The sequence below is a fragment of the Saccopteryx leptura genome, chromosome 10, assembly GCF_036850995.1.
Source record: "Saccopteryx leptura isolate mSacLep1 chromosome 10, mSacLep1_pri_phased_curated, whole genome shotgun sequence".
In the NCBI taxonomy this organism is placed as follows: Eukaryota; Metazoa; Chordata; class Mammalia; order Chiroptera; family Emballonuridae; genus Saccopteryx; species Saccopteryx leptura.
This window is the reverse complement of record NC_089512.1, coordinates 51,734,963-51,761,000: the sequence shown is the minus strand read 5'-3', so window position 1 is coordinate 51,761,000 and position 26,038 is coordinate 51,734,963. Positions and strand designations below refer to the sequence as shown.

The following is a 26,038-nucleotide window of genomic DNA, read 5'->3' as shown; positions in this document are numbered from 1 at the left end:
GCAACCTACAGGACCGAGGGACTCGAAAGGCCTCCCTCCTCTGAACTGGGAATTCATGCGGGAAGGCTCTGATCTTTTCGCTGGGATTCAGTTTTTCTATATAAAACAACTCTCCCCATCATAATTTAGGAAAGTATTTACTCTTAAGAGGCAGGCTTTCATCAGAGTTTGGTTTGTACACAGCATGTGCTCAACAGATATTGGTTTTTTTCTTTCATTAACCACCTATTCACTGGCCCACTCCTGTCCAGCCACAGTGGCCATCGTCCCATATCAGGCCTTTACCCTTGCCTTTCTCTCCACCTGGACTGCATGGCTGGCTTCTTCCACTCACTCGAGTCTTAGTCACCCCCTCGAACAGGTCTCTCCTTACCACCATAGCCAAACCAGGCCTGCCTCCCTCCAGTCATTCTCTACTCCTGCTTGATTAGTTTTTTCCAGCATTACCACTACCTGAAATTACATTATTTATTTCTCTGTTTGTTTATTTCCTTGCCCTTCTAATTGTAAAGTAACCTATCTATGGCTGGTACCCTACTGGTATCTTGTTCAAGCCTGTATTTCCAATTGTCCAAATAGTGCCTGCTATGCACTCAGAAACAATATTTTTGAAGGAATGAATAAATGAATCGATGGAAGTACAAGTTAGGTGTTGGGGTTACTGTGGTCAGGAAACCCCAGGCACTGTATTTCCTTCATGGAGCTTACTGCAAACTTGCAGTATTAACTGACTGACTGGCCAACTACAATCAGTGCTCAGAGCACAGAGCTCTGGGGTTGGGTGGGGGTGAGGAGGGAGCTAAAATGGTTCTCCTGTCCATGCTCTCCCTGCTCCTTGGCTCTCCTAGTTCCTGGGTCTTCTCACCACCACTTTCCATTCCCTAACCCACTAGGCTCACAAGATAGCACTCAAAGTAGCAGCTGTCCCGTGGAGTGTTTCCCTCTCAGAAGCAGAGCAGTGACAGGAAGTCTTCCAGATGAATTAGAATCTCATTTCCTATGGGAACAGCCTAGCACCCGTGCTGGAGAGAACTGAACACACTGCCCCACAGTTGAGCTTACCGTATAAATTGATGTATCGGATGCAGCTCTCAACTACAAGCGGTATAGCTTGTCCCGAATCCTTAAGAAAAGAATTGTGAGTTTTACTGGGCTTGGCAACCACCACGGGAAAACAGATATTGCAAACATAGATTATAAACTCAAGCCAGAATATTAGTACCATCAGATTAGTAGGAAAACAAGCAAAGAACTGCTAATCCTAAAGTCTCCACAAACAGTTAAATGGAAAAATCTTTAGCTATGTGCAGAAAAGGCATAGTTATGATAATTTTAAAGAAATGCTCTGTCTTCTTACTCAGCTGGGAAGGAATCAGAACTCAGGAGGCTTGACAGGCAATCTGGAAGGGAGGGCGGTCCCAGTACATGGAGGGGGCGGGGTCTGCTCTTGCAGAGTTCTCTGCCTCCAGCTCCACTTTGCCTCAGCTCAACCCTATTCTCCTAGCGCTCAGGGAGAAAAAAGCAGGATCAAGGCCTCCTCCTAGGACTGTAGTACCCGATGCCAGAGTTAAAAAGAACAGACTACGGGAGAAGCAAGGCTGGCCCCAGAGCTCCTTTTGAGTTCAGAGAAGGGAAGAGCAATTCTACTCAGGATGTTACAACCTAAACATTCAGATAGGTACTTTGTTTAACAGTAAACATGTTATATAGGAAGGTTTTAGATGCAGCTAATGTCAGCCCATGACCACTGAGTGGCCAACGTTTGTCAAACAGGCTAAATAAGATGCAGTTCTAAACACAGGCATCTGGGGAACAACTGTATTTTCAATGACACCTTCCTTGACTGGCCCATGGCCACTAAGGGATGGGCAAGGGGCACTTTTCTTTTGGATTCTCTGATTGGTTGGCCTTTCTGCTATTTCAGGTCACTAAAGAGCATACGATCTTTTTAAAACTTTCTTTAAAAGGGGCCAAATTCAACTAGTAGCCTCCTCAGAGGTTGCGGAGACAATAAGGCGTATGTAACAGGCCCCCGCAGAGGGCACTGGGACGCTTTCGTGGCTCCTCCATACCCTACCTGTGAATTCTTGATTAACTGTGGTCAGCGAGAGAATAATAAACCGGACCCACTGGCAACAGGCAAGGTGGGCCCTGTTCTAGAAGACAGTACTAAAGACAGGTTTTGTCCAGCTGAACGGGGCTAACGGACCTTTCTAGTAAATACCTGGTTCCTGGTTCGAGCATTTCTTCTTCCTCTGACAACAAAAAATAAACAGGCAGCAGAGCAGGAGAAAAAGAAAAGATTATGCAGGAGTAAGATCAGTTAGGGTAAGCAGATCCTTCAGAGTCCGTGAACGCCAAAATGCAATGGCAGCCAGCAAAGGTCCTGGGGAGACTGCCAGCCAGCCTGCCGTGGGGGGAGGCCCTGAGTCTCGGGGCCTCTTGGGGTTCTGGCCCCTGCCCCAGCCAGCCTTCCAGCATGGCTGCTTGGACACCAGGTGACACGGGGACCTCTTTTAGTCCTTGTCACGGTGCAGGAACAGTGTGCACTGAACCCTTTCTTCATCCTGTATCAGGCTTCCCCTCAGCACAGCAGCTCTTTACTCACCAATGGGCGAGAGGCCACCTAAGACCCCTTAAGTTTGGTCCAGCTGCCCACGGAAGGAGGAACACACACCTTCACGTGTCTACTGTAACACTGTCCCTGCAAGCTCGTGAAACCTCATTCTTGGTAAAAAGCTAATTCTACCCAGAACATGTTTATCACAGGCCCTCTTGATAGGTCCCAACAGGATTCTGCCTGATCTAAATTCCAGACAGCTTCCTGAGCTTCCCTACCTAACAGCCTGGATGGTTCTTCCCAGGTCTCCACACGGTTTTGCTCTCCTTCCTAGACCCTTACACTAGCACTAAGAACACCTCAGGAAACCTCAAGCTGAGAAAGACCCTGGAGGAGGGAGGGCGGTAGAGTCAGAACGCCTTCATGATCTTGCCTTTGCTTTCTCTAAAGCCACTGAAGCCACCCATTTTCAGGGGAGCAGTGTTCTTTATTGCCATAAGTTCAGCAGGTCAGGCTCTGGGGTGGGTGCTATGTCTCATCCAGGCTTTCAAGGGGGCCAAACTGAGAAACTGGAGACTATGTAACTTCTAGCTGCTGTCATCTGTCCAGTTGCCAGTATCTCATAAACGGGAATCATCATAATGCTGGTTAAAGCTACCTGAATGCTAGCATTGAGCAAACAGCCTGGTCAGGTGGGACTCTGTGAGCAAGCTGCTAACAGCTAATGGCAACAATAACAGCTGACACTTCCATGGTGCTATAGCGCTTGGGAAACAGGACCGCTATACACTCAGTGGTGCTAACAGTTTCATATACTCTAGAGCAGGGGTCCCCAAACTACGGCCCGCGGGCCACATGCGGCCCCCTTAGGCCATTTATCCGGCCCCCGCCGCACTTCTGGAAGGGTACCTCTTTCATTGGTGGTCAGTGAGAGGAGCATAGTTCCCACTGAAAAATTGGTCAGTTTGTTGATTTAAATTTACTTGTTCTTTATTTTAAATATTGTATTTGTTCCCATTTTGTTTTTTTACTTTAAAATAAGATATGTGCAGTGTGCATAGGAATTTGTTCATAGTTTTTTTTATAGTCCGGCCCTCCAATGGTCTGAGGGACAGTGAACTGGCCCCCTATGTAAAAAGTTTGGGGACCCCTGTTCTAGAGGGAGGTAATTACCATTCTCATTTTATAGAAAGAAGGTGAGGACCCCTCTGCCCCAGGGGCCGACTTCCGGGGCTTCAAATTTTATAATAAAAATTGGGTTTCTATCTGAGAGGAGAGAAAAATCAAGGGTTGTGAAAAGGGTCAATTCAGGTAGAACCCTAGAAATGTATTACATTAAGTCCAACAACACTTATCTGTTTTTATTAACTTGGGGATGCTTCCTGGTCCCTCTAAACCATTATCATCATGGAGTCCTAGCGATGTTACTGTATTGGAAAACCTTTCACAGGTTTGGCATTTCAGAGTTGGGGATTCTTAGTCCGCCCATGCAGAATGTTCTTCCAGACAGCATGTGAATCATAAGAGAAAATTCAATTCTTTCCACAGAGGTTGAAGAATTGACTATATTATACTGCCTTTTCATTGTCTGACAACTAACAATTCTTGAGAGGAAGACCATGCTGCATGCATGCTTGTCTACACACTGCCTGGCTCCTAAGTGGGTGCACAAGTTTGCTAACCTGCACTGGCAGTGTGTGGCTTAAGTACACTGTAACTACACAGAAACACAATCGTTTAACAAACATACCTCTTTCTTTTACAGTCAGATAGTCCCCCGAGGAGGCTGTGCACTTATTTCAACAACGAGCCATGGCTCGGTGTGCTGGGGTGTCCCTCTCTGGGGGCTCTGTTCAGAGCTAGTCCATCAACCTCTCTGGCATGTGCCGTTTGCCACTTTGTACCTCCAGTGGCATTGCAAAGCTGAGCTTTGAAAGACTAGTCCATTCTAGTACAGAGTTTGGCACCACTGACAAAGGCCATGCTGCAGGCTCTAAGGAAGACTGGCCAACTGAAGCCATAGCTATATATTCAGAATAAGAATGTAGCTGCCCAAGGTGACCACCTCCAAACTCATATGGTTGGAGGGGTTCTGATGTCTTTATCAGGAGGAATTAAGTCAGATGACTTGATAGCTACACATGTTATATAGAAGCTGTCTACTAAAAGGCTATTTCATTAGACAGAATACCTATTTTCCAATTCTGTCAGGTAGGAGTCAGGTCCTTCTGCAAGGTCTCACTAATCACCCATTTCCAAAGAGCTGAGCAAATTAGAGAAGGTGTCCCTGTCTCTGAGTCTTTCTTCATACTGTTGCCTCTTCCAGGGACTCTGCCGTCCTGCTCCTCCCTGCTTTGTTCCTATGCTCCCCGCAAGTCCCTAGAAGCCTCCTGTGCCCCAGAGCTTACAGCTCCTCTTGCTCTCTAAGCTTGCACAGAACTCAATTCCACAGGGATGAGTCACCAAGTGCTTATCTGAATCACCTTACATTTTCAGCTTTCTGTGGTGAAATCCTCCCAACTGATGCGGTAAGTCCCTTGAGAGTACGGAGAACAGCTTACATGCCTTTCAGTCCCTGCTCAGTTATGGAGAGTGGCGTTCTGGAGGTCCAGGGTGAAGTCTTAGCAAAGAGAGGAGGGAGGCTGAAGAAGGAAGGACCCTTCTGACACAGCCTCATCCTCTCATGACCTATGGGCTGGCAAAGTGCTCACTCAGGACACCTCCAAATAATACCTTTCCTCATGCACTCAGCAGTACCCCACCTCTTGGGACCCCAAATCCCTCACTCCTCTGAGAGACCCTGAAGCAGCCTCCATTGTTCCCCACTTGGGCAGTCTCAACTTGTGGCCCACTATCCTTTCCCCAGCGCCCAAGAGTGTACTTTCCTCTCATTGACACCACCGGTCTCCTTTCCTGTAGAAAGCATCTTCCTTGGATGGCGGTGAGCTCTGGAATATCTGGCAGAAACCTTACCTCTTGCTCCCCCTGACTAATGTTAAGAGTACATCTATCTTCCTAGCCTCAGTCTCCCCATCCTCAATCTCTCCCTCACCTGCTGCCCTTCTCAACTCCAGCACCATCTGAACTTGCCTGGGCCATTCTCCCTGGGATAGCTTGATCATGTACCCTTTATGTCCAAGAAGCAAGAAAAGAGAAACTCACCAAGGTAAACTGGTTTGTTTTTAGTTTAAGATGCCAAGGGTTAACCAGGAATTCTAAAAGGACTGCCTCAGCTCTTCTCTCTTTTCCCAAACTGCCTAACAAGAAGCAAAGGTAGGTAGGAGGGCGTTTTGTCACACAAGTTTTCTGGTTCCTTTGCTGGTACATTCTTAACTAAAACAAATAAATAAATAAAACCACACTGTTGCTTGCAGGGATTTTCTTTGTGTTGCTCCCAACCAAGCCCTCTTGGGAGACGTGGGTGTGAAGGTAGCGGTTTCTCTGACTGTCATTTTGGCTAGTGAGGACCACAGTTTCCAAAGCAACAAAGTGAGACGGGTGGGGACCACTGCGCTGGCACTTCAGCCTCATGTAGACTTTACTGGGTTTCTCTGTGATCGTACTCCTGAGAATCATGGGAAGGCACTTAGGAGCAACTGGTCAGAGACAGAAGCAGCTCTGGTTAGAAGCTTTCACTGAAGCTAAGCACAGGCTGCGGGGAGAAACTATTCTGCCATAGGGCCTGACCAAGGGCACGATGGAAAGTTCTGGTGGTGGGGGCAGGGCTGCTGGCCAAGGGAGGTGGAAAAAGGCTGCCATTACATTGGGTGCATTCGCGGACTCTGCGGCTCCCCAGCAAGTACCTTAATGAACGCTTCCATACAGCCGTTAAATAGTTTATGGCTACACACTGAGAGAGGCCTAGGTCTCCTCATTTTCTGTGGTTTAGGGGGAAGACAGGGGGGCCTAGGGGAAAACGGAACAAAAGAAATCAAGAAAGCAACCAATGTAAACATACAACTGGGAAAGACACTCTTAAACCCATGACTGGAGGAGAACACAAAATGCAAATGGAAGCCCCTGAACCCCCGGCACATTGGTGTCCAATGCTCCATCTGAAGGCCTTTGGATGTGTAGGGGATCTTAATTTACCCACAGTGTCAGGTGGGAGCAACACTTGTATAACACAAAAGCATTCTAAATCATAGCGGGGAGATAGTATATATCCAGGAAACCACTGAACCTCCAATCAGAGGCTGTCATCCTGCAAAGCTGACCAGATGGAGGGGAATCAGGGGAGAGAGATGTAATTTGTAGCCTGAGAAAGCAAGAGACTTCCAAAGATGATTGGAAGGGTTAATTTTCATTATTTTGGCTTAAATTTACCACCAAATCTCAACTCCCAGTGTACCAGGGCACTGATCTTCCTAATGCCGCTTGGCATTTCAAATGTACTTGACTAATCTTTATTTCATTGATTTAAGAGCCAGGCAATTATTATTTTCATTTTAGAGATGAAGAAACTGATGCCAAGAGGGAGGCTACAGCTTCCTTGGCGTCCTGGAATGACCCAGGATTGGTTATATCCTGTTCTTTAGTCAAGTACACTTCGATTAAAGCACTTTTAAATCCATTACTACACTTAATGTCAGCTCAGTCCTGTATGTATGGCCTCATTTTAAAGAGGCAAAAACCAAAACCTAGAGAGGGAAACAGGCAGAGCCAGGCCCCAAACTCAGATTGGAGTCCTCTTTGGCTCCAAATCTAAGATTTTTCCCACTGAGCCAGTCATGGAGACTTAGGGCACTTCTTCATGCCCAGCCAAGGGCTCTCCCTCCCATTAACCCTTGCCAGGGAGGACCCATGGGGTCAAGCTGAAAGTGTCTTGCTTTGCTTTAGTATCTCCACTCCCTGTGCGCCCCCCTTGGCCACAGGGAGGGGAAACCACACCACAGTTCACCTGGAGCAGTGAAACAGCCACAAACACTGGACCAGTTTCCAGAGTTGCTCACCATGCATATGCCTGTGTTGGCTTATTTGCTCATCTTTTGCCACCCAAGTTGGCCTGACTAAATGTGCCAGCCTTCCAGGGCAAAGGGCTCTGAGGTTTGGAGGAGGGCCCCTCATCAAAAGAGGCAGTTCATTTTCAAATGGCTTGGTTCACAATTTGGGAAGCAACAAGAGGGGACCCTGCCAGGCACAGATAATGTTCACACATGATGAGCAAAGACCTGGTCCCCAGGTCTTGATTGAGTTCTGTAAATGGGAAACAAATCTTATGGGCTCTGAAGCCAATCAAGGTGAATGAGAGTCATGCTGCCTCTTCTCACTGGCCTTGTGCGTGTCTCCTCAGTAGCCCAGCCATCCTGGAAACTCTAACCAACTTCTCCTCGGCGTGTGAGTATTGAGCAAATGCTGCTAGCTCCAGGACATGCATGGGCAAAGATACAGTTAAATCCAAATATCATGCCACCCAAACATGGAACCAAAATAATAGCACAGACCAACATTTTGAAAAGAAACAACAGGCAAGATTACTTCGAGCCCATCTTGGATCTTTCGTCAATTTGGTTAGCTAAGTCCATGTCATTTCTTTTTTGTCAGTTACTTATTTTTTGAGGATGTGGGTATATGGGGCCAGTATTTCTTACAACGGCTTTGCTTTTAAATTTCCAAATTCCAAAAGACAGTGTCAAAGAGAGTGACACAAGGCCATAGGTTTCAAGTCTTGGAATTAGAAATAACTTCAAGATAGCAACTTTACTACCTTGTCCTCATAGTGTTTGGGGTTTCTGTTTTTGAATGTACTCAATCATTTCCTTAACTCACATGGTATGACACCGTCACAACAACCCTGTGAGTTAGGCAAGATTTATTAAACCCACTTTAGACATAAGGCAAATGAGCGGATGAGAGATTAAGAAACTTGCCCAAGGTCACGGGGATGAATAGAATTCAGCTCTTCCTACTCCAGTTTCAGGTGTGAGTGTGAAATTGAAAAATTGATTTTATCACAGAACATCCAGTAGTAGCATTAAATTATCTCTTAAGTTCCCATGGCCAAAAAGAGTAGAAACTCTTAATGCAAGTAAGTGTTGAACACTCAGTATCAAAAGATCCTGGTGCCCAGCTGGTATATTTTCTTAAAATAAATCCTAAGGATTTTTTTCCTTTAAGTTTACAAAATGAAATAAAGGGAAAATAGAATACCTTTTCCCATTTCTCCTACCCAATCCAGAAAGCAAAGGGCTGTTTGAATCACACCGGGATTTATTTCTTTGTGTGTGCTCTGTGCACTGACTGGAACCTCTGACAAGGAAACGTAGCTATCCCAACTTTGCATGACATCAAATCGATAGCGACTTACTGAAATGATGGGTGGGGCACAAAGTGGGGAGCAGGGGGGCAGCTCAGCCAAGGAAAGTGGGGCAGCCTAAGCCTTCCATCTCTTCTGCTGCTTAGATGCAGAGCAAAAAGGAAAGAAAGAAAGAGAGGCAGGGAAAACAGGAACAGAGAAAGCCACAGAGAGGAAGAAAGAGAAACCAGAGACCAATGTCCCCTTTCTGCCTTTCAACCAAAATGAAAATTAACATATGTTGGCAACACAGGACTTAGCCTCAGAATTATTCTGTAACCAAAAGGTCAATGATTAGAGTCTTCCTTAGACAACCCAATACACATGGCTCTCAACATCCAAAATGGCGGCAATACTGTACTTCAATGGTAAGCAGGCTCTTGGAAGCTGTGCATGGTTGTACATTGGGTTGCACCTGTTTGGAGAGAAATCTCCAGTGATTTCACCTCTAATCCAGACATTAGGGGTAAATCAACCTGGGTTAGGAAAGCCAGTTTTTAGTTTGACTAACCGTAATCAAACCTTACATTTGCCTCTGGCTTTGACATTTTGCATATGTTCAGCCTAAATTACAGGATTATTACAAATTTGGGCTATTATAAGATAAGGATCTTCAGTGTGAGAAAACAATAATGTGTTGTAGCCCATCTGCAAAAACTGGACCATCTATACAAGGCCAACGGGGACTTGGCTGAGAGGATCTGCTGAAATGATCATCCACAATGACACTGATTTTGGGCAGGAAATTAGGAAGATACAGAGAGCCACAGTATAGAAACATCTCACCCAGGGCCTTTCAGATTAACTTAAATACTATTACCAAGTTGACAATCCATTGCACAAGTTAAAAATGATTTGTGGAAGTAAGGGGAAGCTTTTAGTTTACTAATGAAGTTGACTTTGACCTTGGCCAAGGGCCAGAATACAGAGAGTTGGATTTTCACTTTAGTGCAATGTGTCTCAGTGGGAGGTGCAATAATCTTAGCTCGGATTTCCCAGGCCCTAGGTCAAAGAGGGTGTAGAAGACAACATCTCATTGGACTTTATTAAAAAACAAAACAAAACTGAAAAAATCCTCAACTTTTCTCTGAGGTAGACCCTGGGACCTGGCCAAGGATTGATTACAGCTCTCTCCTGCAACCTGCTGGAATAAACCTTTCCAACAGAAATTCTAGGAATTAAGAGGAAGTACGGGACGGCTCGATTCATCCCCCATCTGTTTCACCATTTTGGTGTGAAATGTGGCTTCTGTTGTTTTGGGACTATTTATTTTTTTTTGCCAACAAATAAATAAATAATAAATAAATAAGGGGTCTATTTATAAATGGTTCTTAGAAAATCCCCCTACACATCCGTCAGCCTGCGTGCCAGAGGTCCTTGCCTGTATTATGAGTCATCCTGATGTTCCCAGACTTCAGGGCCCGGAGGAACAGCTGCACAGGCTAATCCTGCAGAGAGCCCCAGTCTCTGCCATCCTGGGCTCAGCAAATGGAGAACCCAGAGCTTTCCAAGCCTCTTTCTAGCCAACTCCCTTCTAGATGAGGAGAGAGGTAAGGGTTCATCCCCTCTCTTGCCAAGTATGACAGCTTTCTAGGATTCTGGGTCACCAGGAAAGAATTTGTGGGGAAAGGATGTCATCACGTCACCAGGCCCAGAATTAGGCAAAAGGTAGCTCTCAAACCGCCACCTGATGGAAAAGATGGGCCTCTAGGTCATGGCCAAATTCATGTTGGGCAGCAGGATAGCTATTGCTGGGCACTCGGAAACAGATGGGCTCTAAGGAACAACCTGGGCAGGGACAGGGCTGCTTATGGAGCTAAACTCTCTGAAAATAGAGGCAAGGTCCAGTCGCCGAAAGTCAGCCCATCAGCTACCAGCTGCTGCGTGGAAAGTGTTCACTGGCTCTGGTCTGCTCAGGGAAAAGCGCAAAGGGTAATGTTGAGCAAGCTGGAGAGAAAGCAGAAGTTGCCCATTTGTTATTTTCCCAACAAGGGACTCCCCATCCAAGTGCGGGTCAGGTCCAAAGCCAGGGTGCGGGCAGTGGGGCACCTGTGCACGCTTATGTGGGTATGCGCATGCATATGCCCAGATGTGTGCAATTCCAGCCAAATCCAAAGCCTTGGAAAAATGGGGCCCCTGGGCTGGGCCCCCCGCCTCAGCTGGGCAGTTTGCTCAGCAGCCATATACAGATGGGAAGACAAATCAACAGCAACCCCACAGCCTCTGCAATATATATTACTGTCCCATCCAATGGACAGTGCAGTTGAGGGGGGATACCCCACTAACCCATAGCAGCTCTGAAAGCCCTGTCCCCATCACCAGCCTGGAGGGGGTATGGCTTCAGTCTAAGGCTAGAACCAGCAGAGCAGCCTTTAAAACACCATCTCCTCGGGAGAGTGGCGGAGAATTGTCCCATTCTAAGAATAGCCCAGCCTGTCTGAGCTCTCAGCAGCATCTGCTTTCCCCCTCCCCCTCCTCTGCTCCTCCTCCCTCCTCCCACTCCCCACCTCAGGGCAGCAGGTGAGAGGGAACAAGATGCCCAGCTCTTACCTGGTCGTGCCACATTCTGCTCTCTCCCCTGGAAAGGAAAGTAGATATTGGTGTTTAGTTATTATTTAACCAGAGAACCTTCATCTTTTCTAAAAACAACCACCACAACAACAACAAAACACTGGTCTTAATTATTTGTGAAATGAAGAACCAAATCACGCCTAAGGTCTGTTGGAAAGAACTGCCTCTTATCAAATCCAAAGTGCCTCCTATTCATAGGGCTATGTTCACGTTTCATTTTTTATTGTTCACATACATTTTTCAGTGATTGTTAAACTATAGCCTGCTGACTGTTTGCATCAGAATCACCTGGGATGCTTGTTAAAAATTCAGATTTCTGGGCTCTCCCATGGGCCTCCTGAATCAGAATCTTTGAGATAAGAACTCAGGAATCTACATTTTAACAAGCACCTCAGGTGATTCCACCCATGTATACTAAAGCCTGATGACTATGCATTGCTTTATATCAACAAAAATTATTGGTCCTAAAGTGTACCAGCCATAGATGCCTCTTGTTGTCCCTTAACTGCTACTCCCTGATCCCTGCTGCCTTCATACACAGCTGAGGACTGCTCCTTCCTTAGTGGGGGAGAAAAAGCAGTAACATGAGGTCTTGGTGTTGCCTCCAAGAGACCCACCCACCCACTCACCTGCTACTCCTGAGGAAGCACCCCACTTCTGCCAAAGGCCAAGCCTTCTCCCTGTGCTCTGGGTCCCATCCCTCTACCCTTCTCAGGAGCTCTGTTCCTGTAAGTGTCTCCCTCCTCTCCAGTATCACCAATCTCCTCCCTTCTGGATCATTTCCACTAGCGTAAAAACATGTCTGGCTATGTATATCCTAGCTTTTCAACCTCCCCTTGACCCCATTTCTCCTTCTAACTACATCTCATTTCTCAGCTCTCCTTTACAGAAGAAATTCCAGAGGAGCTGTCCAGGGGCACTTGTCCTTCCTCCCCTCACCCCACTGCAGCCCTACCATCCCACGGAGACGGCTGTGTGGCTGAATCCAAGGTCTCCTCTGACTTCTCAGCACCATTCAACCCACTTCATTGCTCCCTGCTTCTGATAAAGCATCTCCTCTTGCTTCTCATGACTCCACACTTCCCAGGTGCCTGTGTTCCTCGGTCTCTCTTCCTGTCTCTTCCTCATCTGCCCAACCTCTAACCTCTGAATGCTGGGATGCCCCCATGGTACACACACAATCACAATCTCTTCTCTTCTCTCTGTGCACCCTCTTGGCGATCAAATGCTTACTGAGGATCCCTAATCTTATTTTCAGACCCCACATCTGGATCCTTGGAATCCCAGACTCATATCTATTGCCCCCACTTTTTTTTAACAGCTTTCTTGAGGTATCATTCACATATCATAAAATTTACCCATTTGAAATGTAAAATTCAAGCATTTTTTTTTAGTTAAATTTAAAGTTGTGCAACTGTCACCCACAATTCAATTTTAGAGGTTTTCTGTCACATGAGAAAGATCCCTTGGGTCAATATGTAGTCACTCCCTCTTCCCACCTCGAGCCCCTGGAAACCACTAATCCACTCACTGTCCCTATAGATCTGCTTGTTCTGGACATTTTCTACAATTAGAATAATGAAATACGTGGTCTTTTGCGTTTTGCATCTTTCACTCAGCCTAAGGCTTTTGAAGTTCTTCCGTATAGCGTGGTTCAGAACTTCACTTCTTCCATGGAGCAGTGGAGGACCTCTAGGCCAATGCTGCCCAGTGAAAAGATAATGCAGGCCACAATTTCTAGTAGCCACATTACAAAAAGTACAAAGAAACAGGTGAAACTAATTTTAATAATATACAGTATTGTATTTAACCTAACATATCAAAAATATCATCTCAATAGGTATCAATACAAACAATTAATAAGATATTTTGTATTCTTTTGGGGGGATTAACTCTTTGAAATGTGGTGTTCATTTTACACATCTCGATTCAGACTAGCCACACTTCAAGTGTTCAATAGGCAAATGTGGCTAGTGGCTACCACATTGGACAGCACAACACTAGACTAGAATTCCATCCAGCATTCACACGACAGGGACTTTTTAAAAGAATGAAGCGAGCATTTTTCGCTACAGAAAGCAATGCTGAATGGGGCTAGGGAGAGAAAGTAATAGAGATCTGAAAATAGAACTCAGAGCAAAGTGACACACAATTCTGTAATTCCTGACTAAAGCCACAAGCAGTTACAAGGATAACTGAAATTGGTTGAATTGGAGCCAAAGACCAAAACAGAAAAGTAGAAAAGAGCCAAAACACATTTGATCTGCTTAATTAGACCGTGTGTCTGGAGACTGGGGCAAATTCCTTCCAGACACCAATCTGGGCGAAACTTTCGTGTAGCCTAAGACCCTGAGTAGGAGCCAATGGCAACCCACAAAGGAGAGAGACCAGTGGCCTGCCCTGAGAACGTCATTCCCCTCAGGGCTGCAGTCAACTGTGCTGCCCTGACCCACGAAGGGGACCTGGGAGGAGTTTTCTGCTCCACCTCCTCTTGGTTCCCAATTGCCCACTCCTCTATATATATTCAGGATGGTCTAGTCACACTGCCCTTTTTCTAGTTCCAACCCGCACGTTCCTTTCTACCTTTGCACATGCTGTTCCCTCTGCCCCAACACTCTTTCCCAGTTTTTCATGTAGCTGACACCTTCTCCTTCAGTCTCAGCTTAACCAGCACCTCCCGTCTCAGGCCTCTCCAAATCACCCACCTAAAGCGGGTCACCCCAGTGCTGCCTGCTCCCATACACACAATTGTTCTTCATCTCCATCCATGGCACTTATCACAGTTATAATTCCTTACTTAATAGTTTGTTTACTGTTTGAGGTCTCCCTTCTCCATAAGGGCAGGAACCTTGCCTGTCTTTCCTGTATTTTTGGATAGACGAATGGACAGGTGAACGAACAGACAGGGCAAGGAGGTGAGGAGTGGGGAGGCAGGGGTCAAAGGGCTTCGGTCCTGCAGTGGAACATCAGCACACACTCCAGGCAGACTTTCCTCTGACAAGGACTCAAACACACTGTCCTTAGCTTTAGACCACATTCCAACTCTCAAGAACCCCATCACCAATGTCTTTTGGAGTCTATTGTCTCAACTTCTAACAAATCTCAGAAATCAAAAATGCTCTACCCATTACCTTCTGAGACCTGCTGAGAATAAAAAGAAATATTTTATGGTCAGTGGCTCAGTTATTTTCTAGAAGGTCAGACTCTCTGGTCCTGCTGAATGCTGTGCTCTGTGATGGGCTATTAGCTCTTGGCCTGAAAAGGTCATGTCCCGTCCCTATTGCAGATGATGCACCATTCATCCTTCAGAGGCCTCAGTAAATTGCAAAACCATCTGTGTCTTGGGTGCAAGCCCTGGAGCTCACACACTACCCAGAGCAACATAAAGGTCAAAGGACTAAGACTCAGGTGATAAACTAAGAATTCTCTGGCCAATGAAACAACACAGCAACAGCCAAAGGCATACAACAAGTGGGCACTCTTGTTCCCAAGATGTGGCAGTGATATTATTTATAATAAAGAATGCCAATTTGAGGCATGTAAGAGCTTTTTTACTTATGTGTCTGCGATAAATCGTGTTCAAAAATTCATTTCTAACTGAAAGTGATCCAAAGGACGCTGTGTTTCCTCTACTTATGTTTTCTTTCAGCCATGCTGGCAAGAGTACTTGGGAAAAATTGGGGCATTTGACATGATAATATATTTCATTAAAAAACACAAACAACTTGTATCTTCTCAAAGTATTCCAACCAACCACACATTTCTTACCTGTTTTCAAAATTTCCCAATTGCTTCTCCTCATACTAAATAGGTCTTAGATGAAATAAGAAGGCCATTGATGGAGGTATAACCATACCCTAGCCCCACTCTGAGAAGAGCTTTCTACAGAATGGAAGTCAATGTGCTCAGGTAAAGGTGAGCCATCCCCTGACACTCGGAAGAATGAATTAGTCAAAATTCTGAGCTTTCTTTGGCCTGTTTATTCCATGCCTCTCCTTGCCCAATGGGCAAGTTCTTTATCAATCCAAGTCAACACAAATTCTCCTGGTTGAAAATTCTCCCTTTTTCACCCAATGCCCTAAGAATCCACATAAATCTTTATCATGCAGTGAACAACATCTTTCCTATTTGATCTCAGCTTCAGGTTTGTTTATTTTTCAGTAATTCTGTAATTTATTAACTTCAGTTAATAATGTACCAGTATTCAGTAATTGTGACAACTACCATACCAATGTAAGGTGTCAATAATAGGGGGACTTGGACATGGAGTAGATGGGAACTCTGTACTACCTTTGCAACCTTTCTGTAAATCAAAAACTAGTCTAAAACAAAAACCTCAATACTTCCCCATGCCAGTTATCAAAAGAAACGCAGTGGGCTTTCCACTGCTGACTTATTAGAAAGTAGGACTGTAGCGAGCCTGCTAGATGGCTCTTGCTTCACTGCCCTTACATTTCCCAAGCTGCATCTTCCTGAAGTTTTTTTGTTGTTGTTGTTATTCAGCTCAAAACTTCGAAGAAGGACTGATAAAACACATCTCAGAGCAAGGTGCAGTAGAGGGCTAGCTAGCCTTGGAAGACCGAATGGGCCGGGAGGTATGCCAACCCAAACTCTCTACCACCACCACTTCACTAAGGCTGTTTCGGGCCAGGACAGAATCAAGGCTGCATCTGACTGCACTCACGGGGGAGCAGGAAAAACACACTTGCTCATCTAGGATATTATTTTTTTCAAAGAACAACCTGTTTTCTAAATTGAGGGCATCTGATTTGGAAAATGTAAGTAGCCACCAATTCACTTGTTTTACAGCCTGAGAAACAACCCCCAGCCCTCAACCCCATAAAAGCCAAGCTTCCTCTTGAATGCTAATAGGGGCAACTGCCCCAGCACACACTCACCAATCTCCCCTAAAGGACTTTCTGTCTCTTCCCTTACTCCATTCTCATCATTGTTTCCCTCTTTGTTACTCACGCTCCTCAATGGCCCCACACACCTGGCCCAATACTAAAATGGCAGGATGGGCAGTAAATAGACGCCCTAGTCAGTGAGTTTTAACGGAAGTATTTACCCTTGTATAACCACACCCAAATCAGGATACAGAACACTTCCATCATCCCCCAAGGTCCCCAGCTCTTAACAGCTGGAACACATAAACTAATCTGTGGTGATACCAATCAGAGCGGTGGTTGCTTGCTTGGGGAAGAGGATGGGACAAGAGACTGCAAAAGCGCACAAGGGAAGTTCTGGGATGATGGAGATGTTGTATATCTTGATATGAGTGTTTATACCTGGGTGTATACGTTCATCAAAACTGATTTCTACACATAAAATGGGTGTGTCTTATTGTATACAAGTTACATGTCAATAAAGTTGATTGAAAGCTTTCTATTGGTATTAATTATAAAGCCGTGGTTATTCCTCCAAATTCCTAGTTATTCATCTTTCCAGCTCTCCAGGGTGCATGGTGAGCCCCTCCTCTCCTGACTCGCAGCCCTCAGAGTCTGAACTGTTCATTTGGTAACTCATCCAGTATTCCTGTGTGTCAACACTATTGTTACTTAGCATCTCATGAATTCATGAGTTGTCTCCCAGCTGGATTATAAGTGCCTTGTGGCTGGGAATTGCTTTAATTTCTCACCATTTCCTCTAGCATGTGGCTGACAAATGCCAAGCACCTGCAGATCCAGCAGCCCACTTGAGAGCTGTTGAGTGGTCAGTGTCAGGGAGGTCCTGTGTGGCCTGAGCACAGCCGCTGGGATGGTGTCCCCAGGGAGAAGAGAGTGATCCGGTGAATGGCCAGGCCATGCTACTGATGGCAAGCCCCTGACAGCCGATGAATGCCAGCCCCATGCCCCAGCACAGCTCTCATCCTGTAATGCTTTTTCTGCTCCCCAAAGTCCCGGGTGACTTCTAGGCCTGAGTCAAGCTGTCATCCCAGGATCTACTGGCATCATCATCTTTCTCGTGGTGGCTCCCTATTTCCTGGACCCCATGCTTCCTTTCCTTTTGGTGGAGCACATCCTTCAGCCAGCAGCCCTCTCCAAACAGAACACAGAAGATATCTGAGTGTGGGGGATATCTGCTTGGATATGTGCTCTAGGCAGGGCCCAGCAGCTTCAGGAACCAGGTCACCTCCTCCCATCATAGCTGAGCCTCACACTAGTTTGCAGGGCCACCAGGACTTGCTGTAAACCATTCTTGACCGTGGGTCCTAGTTCATGTTCTGGTGACCTTTCCATTCAACATTCATTCAGTGACTACTAATTGAGTGCCAACTCTGAGCCAGGCACTGTTCTAGGCTCTGGGCATAAAGTGGTGAACAAAATAAGAAAGGGGGTCCCTACACTGGTTTAAGATATGATACTGATGGGGAGTGGGGGCACATGACCAAAAGTAATAGCAAATGAACAAATAAAAAATAGGGTGATTTCACATGGCAATGAGTGAAATGAAGAAAATCAAACAATATTGGGACAGAGGTGGTGATTCCTTGAAGTCAGGTAGCAAGGAGAATCTCACTAAAGCTGTGATATCTGTGCTGACAACTGAAGGATAAGGAGTCATCCATACTGAGATCTAGGGTAAGGGCATTCCAGGAAGGGGGAATAGCATGTGCAAAGGTCCTGGGGCAGGAATAAGTTCAATGAGTTTTGAAGAGCAGAAAGGAACTGAGTGTGGCTGGAGCACAGTAAGGGAGTAGAGGTCAGGGAAATAGGCAGAGGTCAAATGACGTAAGGCCTCATATGCCATGAGAGCAGTTGGGGTTTTATTTCAACTATCATTGGAAACCTTTGGGTAGTTTTAAGCCTAGTCCTCAAGCCCCTCAAGGGCCAAACTCTGCCTTACACATGAACTTTTCTTCTTTGGATCTAGAATCCTGGACACTCCAATAGTATTCCCGGCAAAGACTATCTGCTGAAAAGCATTAATGTAGACCCCTGTTGTCTCTGAATCTCCACCTTCTTCCTACTGGGGACCCTGTTATCACTTTGCCTTAGACTTTCCCCCACAACCTAAACCAACACTATGTTTGCCCCCTGTTTTCTGCAGCCAGCCTAGCTCTCTCTTAGCACCTGTACCAGGCCTATAGACTATAGACTAGCAGCCTACTCAGTCCTGGAAGGTGGACCCAGCACCAGGCCTCATTCTGCCAAGTGCCCACTGTCTTAACAGAACACAGTGGGCAAGACAGCCCCTCCTCACAGGTCTCCGCCCCCCGACTCACCTTCGCCCAGGGTCTGTTTGAGCAAGTCATGCTTGGCCTGCAGCTTAGTGATGAGGTTACTGCCATTCACATATTCTTTAAATTTCTGTAAGACACAAGGCACAAGAACGTTACAGATTACAGGGCCAAGTCCCACAATCTCTGCCTCTGGAATGGACCTCTGGGTTGGGGAGGTCAAAAGGAGATTGTGTGACCCTCAAGGACCCCGATGTGCAGACAGGGGCCCTGCAGCTGCTCCTGGGCTCTTCTCCATCAGATCCCCAGCTCTGCGGGGGGGGGGGGGGAGCCCAGTCCCATGAGGGCTCCAGGCATTTCAGCTCAGGTCTGGGAACACAAAGCAAGCTCAGGGGGAATGGAGCAGTGAAAGGTGCTTTTGTCAGGTGAGGGGTATGGGTGCTCTTAAGCAGAGGGCTTCCTTAGTCATCAAAGCTCCGCTGTGCTTCTGGGCCAAGAGCAATGAAGATAGAACCCTCCCTGGGGGCGCGTGGCTGAGGCAGGAGCACTTTATTGGATCTGTCAGAGAGGAGCTTTGGAACAAGTCTTTCTTTCTTCTGAAGGAGAAAGGGCTCTGCAGGTCCCTAGAGATGATCCTATTAAAATAACCCCAACTATATTGGGGGATATGTTTTCTTCTTTCTCACATATGAGACAGGAGAGGCTGGCAAAGGGAAGTGATGTGCTCAAGGCCCCTGGGCTGCCTCTAGCTCAGGGGCTGGGCCAAGCACAGTGCACTCTGGGCAGTAGGGAAGGATGGGGCCATGCAGAATAGAAGCGCATCCACCTGTCCCAAGTTCAGCAGGGCCTCAGCCACACCTCCACACAAGTACCGGCTTTCCTTGGCTCAGCAGCGGCCATGCTGCAACACCCAAACACAGGACCGAAGCCTGTGTGCTGGGGCACACCTTTGCTGGACCATGAACCACTGCAGGTGCAGTCCACACCCAGTCAGTGACTGCTATATGCCTGCTACATAGGAAGGGCTGAGAGATTTGGCTAAATCCCTTACTTGGTGGAGCCGAGGCAGCAGAGTGAGGAGAGAAACAAGTTGACCAAAAAAGTTAAGTAAAACACACAATTGGTCAGATGGTGAGGAATGAAAATAAGGCAGAAATGGAGGACTAGGAGTTGGGGCAGACCTGGCTGCAAAGCTGACAAGTGAGCCGAGGCCTGAGGATGTGAGGAAGGGGCCGTGTAGGTACGTTGGGTAAGGAGCATTCTAAGCAGATGGAATGGTAATTGCAAAAGGTCCAAGAACAAAGGCACAGGGATGGCCGAGATTGCTCCAAATCTGCCGGCTCATTTCTCACAAAGAAATCCATTCTATTGCCCCAGCCAGAATGGGCAGAAAGGGTGTCAGAGAAGCAGAGAAATTAGCAATAGAGCATCTGAAGCATCACCATCTTCCTGTGAACACAGCTGTAGGGAAAGGCCCCTGGGGTGGGGGCTGACCTGGGCACAGATAAGACTGGAGTCACCTGACCCTGTTCCCCCCAGTGGGATTCTGCAATGGATGGGCTGGTAGAAGGTTGTGGTCAGAGGTGGATTTAACGGTGGGAGCGCCAGGCATGCGCCCTGGTCCCCGACTTCTAAAGGGCCCCGCAAAACCCCAACTTTACACTTTTTTCTAATGACACCAACTTTGGTTTCATATGTGCAATTTTAACATTAATAGTACATAATATAAAAAAATAGTACATAATATTTTTATTTATTTAAAAATATGGTTAACATGTATTTTTATTTTCCCTATCTCTCTTTTTTTTAAGAAGCTCAATATTTTCTTTTGCATCCAGGGCCTCAACCGACCTTAATCTGCCTCCGGGTATGGTGTCCCCTCACCTTGGCCATGGTCCTTCTTAGCTCCTATGACCTTGCCCCTTGGTTGTTAAGTCATTCCCCATTGTATCTACAGAACACTTGACAATTTTCAAACATATCCACTTGGTCCTCCCCACAATCCTGGACAGCAAATGTGGTGAGCATCGTCATTCCCATTCTACTCAGAAGGAGACAGGAGCTCAGAGCCATAGTCACTCAGTGTGCGACCTTGCGCAGATTACTGAACATTTCTGGGCCTCTTTAGGGTAAAATGAGAGTCGACTTGCAGTTTTCTCCAAGTGTGGTGCAGGGACCCTGGCCTCCAACCCAGCTGGGAAGAGGGTAAAAATGCAGATTCCAGCTTTGGAATACTAGAGTCTAACCCCTCATTTTATATCCGAGGAGGACACCACAGAGGACCCAAAGTGGTCGCCTTTCCAGGGCCCCACTGGGGAGAGGGAAGTAATTTGGGAATCTATATTTTGGACAAGCTTCTCATGTGATTCAAATGCATACTTCAGTTTAACAACCACTCACCTCAAGGCTCTCTCTGAATGCTTCCGGTAGCAACACCCCCTGACGTCATCACGTGTTTGAGAATGCACCACAAAAAGCACAGCTGAGGTCTAGGCAGATATTTTCTCTACAATGGCTCACTGCCCCTGGTAGCTGAAGCTCTAACCCCAAACACATAACTCAAGCCTTGGTGGGTTGTTCACTAATACCTGTGGTTCTGGGGCCCCGTGTACTCTGCCTACTTCTTCCAAGCTTCTCCCAGGCTTCAAAGGCCCAGGAAGGAAAGAATGCCATCAAATTGTACTGATGGAATATTATGTCCTTAAAAATACCCAAAATAGCCTGACCTGTGGTGGCGCAGTGGATAAAGCATTGACCTGGAAATGCTGAGGTCGCCGGTTCGAAACCCTGGGCTTGCCTGGTCAAGGCACATATGGGAGTTGATGCTTCCAGCTCCTCCCCTCTTCTCTCTCTCTGTCTCTCCTCTCTCTCTCTCTCTCTGTCTGTCTGTCTCTCCCTCTCCTCTCTAAAATGAATAAAAATAAATTAAAAAAAAAAAAACCAAAATAATGTCACAACATCAAGTTATGAGGCATACTAGCCAACCGGGGTTGATAAATTGAATACTAACATTAAAATATAACATTATATATAATATATAACATAGATAACCCTTAATCATGGACGTTGGTGAATTCTATCTAACTTGAACCAGGCTGGACCCCTTTCTCTGCTTCTGCCACCCTGATTCCTTTACTTCTGCTGCCAGAGTGAACTAATACTCAAATGTACTCCTTGTTTATCTTTGTAACCCAGAAATTCTCCCTGCAGACAGAGGAGGTCCCCAGTGGAAGTGGTGAATTTCAGAAATTGGCATCAGCAGATTCACTAAGACTAGCTATGTTTTCTTTCTTGAAAACAACAAAGTAAAAGAGTGTCGATCAAGGAAATGCGGTATGTGTCAACTATTGGTTTTTGACAAGGGACCTAAAAAGGTCTGTCACAAGATAAATGTTAGAATTGGGTTGGTTTGTGCCTGACCAGGCAGTGGCACAGTGGATAGAGCGTTGGCCTGGGATGCTGCGGACCCAGGTTTGAAACCCCAAGGTCACCAGCTTGTGCATGGGCTCATCCGGCGTGAGTACGGGCTCATGCGCTTAAGCATGAGATCACAGAAATAACCCCATGATCACTGGCTTGAAGCCCAAGGTTGCTGGCTTGAGCAAGAGGTCATTGGCTGTGCTGGAGTCTCCCGGTGAAAGCAATCAATGAAAAACTAAGGTGCCACAACTACAAGTTGATGCTTCTCATCTCTCTCCCTTCCTGTCTCTCTATCTCTCTTGCGCATAAAAAAAAAAGAAAAAAGAAAAAAGAAAAAAGAATTGAGTGGGTTTGTGACTGGTTAAATGACCATAATCTAAAAGTGCTGATTAGTGGATCAATATTAGCCTAGTGCAGTGGTTCTCAAACTTTTTGAAGTAGGGGCACATTTAAAATCCTACAAATAACTGTAGGCACACTATATACAAATTTCTGAGAAATATGTTATAATAGTTAAGTCAAGTATTAAAGAAAAAAATATAGCCCTGGCTGGTTGGCTCAGTGGTAGAGCGTCGGCCTAGCGTGCGGAGGACCAGGGTTTGATTCCTGGCCAGGGCACACAGGAGAAGCGCCCATTTGCTTCTCCACCCCTCTGCTGCGCTTTCCTCTCTGTCTCTGTCTTCCCCTCCCGCAGCCAAGGCTCCATTGGAGCAAAGATGGCCCGGGCGCTGGGGATGGCTCTGTGGCCTCTGCCTCAGGCACTAGAGTGGCTCTGGTCGCAACATGGCGACGCCCAGGATGGGCAGAGCATCGCCCCCTGGTGGGCAGAGCGTCGCCCCATGGTGGGCAGAGCGTCGCCCCTGGTGGGCGTGCCGGGTGGATCCCGGTCGGGCGCATGCGGGAGTCTGTCTGACTGTCTCTCCCTGTTTCCAGTTTCAGAAAAAATGCAAAAAAAAGAGAAAAAAATATAAAGTCCAAGCATGGTTTTAAGGTAATTAAACAAAATAAATATGACAAAATTAAATTTATTCTGACATTAAAAAACATTTTTATGTTACATTTTTTGAGTTATGCTTTTTAGATTTCTTAAAAAGAGGGGTTAAAAATTTAAAAAATGACAAAAAAGTTATCTTTTTACACATATAGATACATTCTTACTAAGACTTAGTAAATTCGGCAGGTCCCGGCATGAATGTGTTTTTTTCATTTTTGTGTTTATGAGAATCATGAGCCTGATATGTCCTAGCGATTTCTTCAATGTTTGGGCATATATTTGAAATGCAAACTCTCATTTCCTTGTCAACACTTTGAAGAATTCTTCTCTTTTTACTCTTAATTGTGTTGAGGGTAGAAAATCCTAATTCACATAAATAGGATGTTGAAAATTGTAGTAAAACATTCAAAGCTTTTTTAGATATTGCCACATATTCTTCTTTTATAGAAATTCAAAGGCTTCGAGACAATTTCTTATGTTTAATCATCAATCCAAAACCCCCACCATACATATCATCTTAACTTTACACCAAACAAAGGATGGAAGAAACTTGCCTCCAGTCTTTCCGGGGAACATGGGGGGTAGTGTAAACAATCCAGCACCACAGCTTAATAGCCTTTTGCAACCTAATCAGGCAAGTGAGGTGGGGGGTTGGGCAGACTGTCAGCTTACAGCCAATTTCCCATACCTCTGTCCCCCAAAAATCTAAACTCCAAAAACCCTGTTGGTTTTTTGGTCCCCAACAGGCACATATTTCTCTGGAATATCATAAGGCGCACCTGGAAATCTTCTAGGGCGCACCAGTGCACCCTGGCACACACTTTGAAAACCATTGGCCTAGTGGCATATTAAGTTTGAAAGCCATGCTCACTGAACCTGCAGATAACACAGGTCTGACAAGACAACATATACAGGGTTGGACAGATGTAGGTTTAGAGTTGTGAGTATGTGAAACACAAAGTTTACTCTTGTACTATTATTTATTAATTATTGTATTATTTTCCATCTGAACCACTATAAGCCTACATTTGCCCACCTCTGTATGTTGAACTGGATCAGGATCTTACAGTCTGGAGCCATGAACTGAATCCATCAAAGAGGAAATCTAACTGGTGATAAACATAAGACCTATCCAAGATGTCACCTACTCATCCTTTAGAAGGAGACCTGGTTCAATGTCAGTGCATAGGAAATAGATTTAACTGATATTAACTTAGCTTCATTTTTAAAAAGGAATAGATTTTAGGACATATGAAAAAGAGCATGGCGCCTATTGTGGAAAGAGGTGAAAGTTTAACTCTATTCTGTGTTGATCAGACCACACTGCTGGGAGTCTCACTGTGGAAGAGGCACTGACAAATGGAATCTGTTCAGGAAAGTCACTAGGATCCTGAAGCCACTCAAAAGGAAAGCTTATGAGGCAGGGCTGAAAGATATGTTGAGCCTGGAGAAATGAAAGTTCAGCTTTCTGAAACCACGCCCAAGACTGTCCTGTAAGAATTAACTTCTCTTTGGATCATCCCAGAGAACAGAATCAAGATCTGTTCCATAAATCCTAGTGGGGCAGATTTTTGAAGAAAACAGATAAGGGAAAACATAATAGCTACAGCCAGCCACAAGCCAAACAAAAGGGCTGTTTGAGGAAACAGAGCACTTTCATCTCTGGGCTGTTCAAGCAGAGTCTGGATGACTTTTTGACAGAAACATGGTTGAATAGGATCAAGCATCAGATGAAGGATTTAAGGCCCTTTATATCCCAAGTTCTATGTTCACTAAACACATATTGAACTAAAGCCCTGATATAATTGTTCCTCCCTGTCCCTGGCCGAGTGAAATGTTAGCCATCTGGGATTTGACATGGTGGGTTGGCAACTCACCAGCAATTTGTACAGATCATGCAGGGCATTGTTTCCAAAGCAGGCTCCCCAATTTAAGACAACCCAACAAGACAACCACCCACTAAACTTCAGGGTTGTCATGTGGGGCTGGCACCTGGCTCCATTACCATTTTACTCCAGTAAGTGAACTTTCTGATTTTTTCCTAGAACAGAGAAGTTGCGATAATTGTCAGTTCAAGATCAATGCCGATACTATCTCTGGGAATTTAATTTCTGCATTTCACAAAGCCAAGCCAGGCAACTTAATTTGAGAAGCATGTTGTAAGAATTCTAGGTCTAACTGACCCACGTCGTTTTGCTGGTTGCCTACTGGCTGGGGCTGCTCCCCAAAAGTCAATGCCAGCAGGTCAGCAGATAGAGAGTTCTGGGTCTACTTACTGTAAAATAAAACATTTCTGTTTCCTGTTGATTGGCTCTCCTCTTGGCGATGTTGACCTTGCTCATGTAGGTCTCAGAGGCAGCCGACTTGACAGACTCTGTCGACCGACTGTGCTGGAAGGCGTCGGAGACATCGAAGTCCTCCACGGTCAGCATGTCCTGTAAGGTCTGCATGGTGGCATCCAGGGTTTTTCTCACCTGGGTAAACATGTCGACAAAAATCTTTTAGCCTCAGAATGCCTTTGACACCTCAAAGTTACTTTATTTCTTCCACATGAAGCCTCTAGGAAGCAGGCAGGACAAAGATGGTCATTCCTGTTATACCGATGTGCAAAGCAAGGCCAGTTAGCTGATTGAAGTAAGAACCCAGGTTGCCCAACCTAAATCATTTTATAGGATTACTTCAGCCAGAGAGAACCCTGGAGAATTTTGTAATGAACAAGGAACTTGGGTTTCTAGGTTTGTTTTCCCGTACCTGGTTATATAGCCTCAAACTAGCTCCTCCAATGGGAGGCAGATCCCTTGAGGAGAGACAAACACTAGGAATACACTTTAGGGAGGGGACATCTCAATAAGGTGGGTGGCTATCCTCAGTGAATGAACGCTCCAGTTATCTGCCACCTGAGTCCAACCAAAAGCCTGACAGAAAAGAGAACCTCAGGGAAAACAGATGCTGGGACACCACCGTCCACTCATCTCTCAGGATTCCAACTTCTCTTGTGGAACTGAATGGGCCCTCACC

At 45.8% G+C, this 26,038-nt stretch overlaps 1 protein-coding gene across 5 annotated transcripts in view; it reads right to left on the bottom strand.

Annotated features, from left to right (window-relative positions):
• SRGAP3 (SLIT-ROBO Rho GTPase activating protein 3) overlaps positions 1–26,038 on the bottom strand; it is a 259,881-nt gene that overhangs the window by 38,810 nt on the left and 195,033 nt on the right. For 2 of the 5 annotated variants that reach the window (XM_066352028.1, XM_066352031.1), the window contains exons 9-14: positions 25,297–25,494; positions 18,652–18,736; positions 11,406–11,433; positions 8,868–8,954; positions 2,225–2,255; positions 1,063–1,123 (exon numbers count right to left, since the gene is read on the bottom strand). In XM_066352028.1, coding sequence (XP_066208125.1) covers positions 1,063–1,123; positions 2,225–2,255; positions 8,868–8,954; positions 11,406–11,433; positions 18,652–18,736; positions 25,297–25,494 — 490 coding nt within the window. Of the gene's footprint in view, positions 1–1,062; positions 1,124–2,224; positions 2,256–6,363; positions 6,467–8,867; positions 8,955–11,405; positions 11,434–18,651; positions 18,737–25,296; positions 25,495–26,038 lie in introns of all 5 variants that reach the window. The other 3 variants (XM_066352029.1, XM_066352030.1, XR_010747260.1) reach the window with 3 other exon arrangements.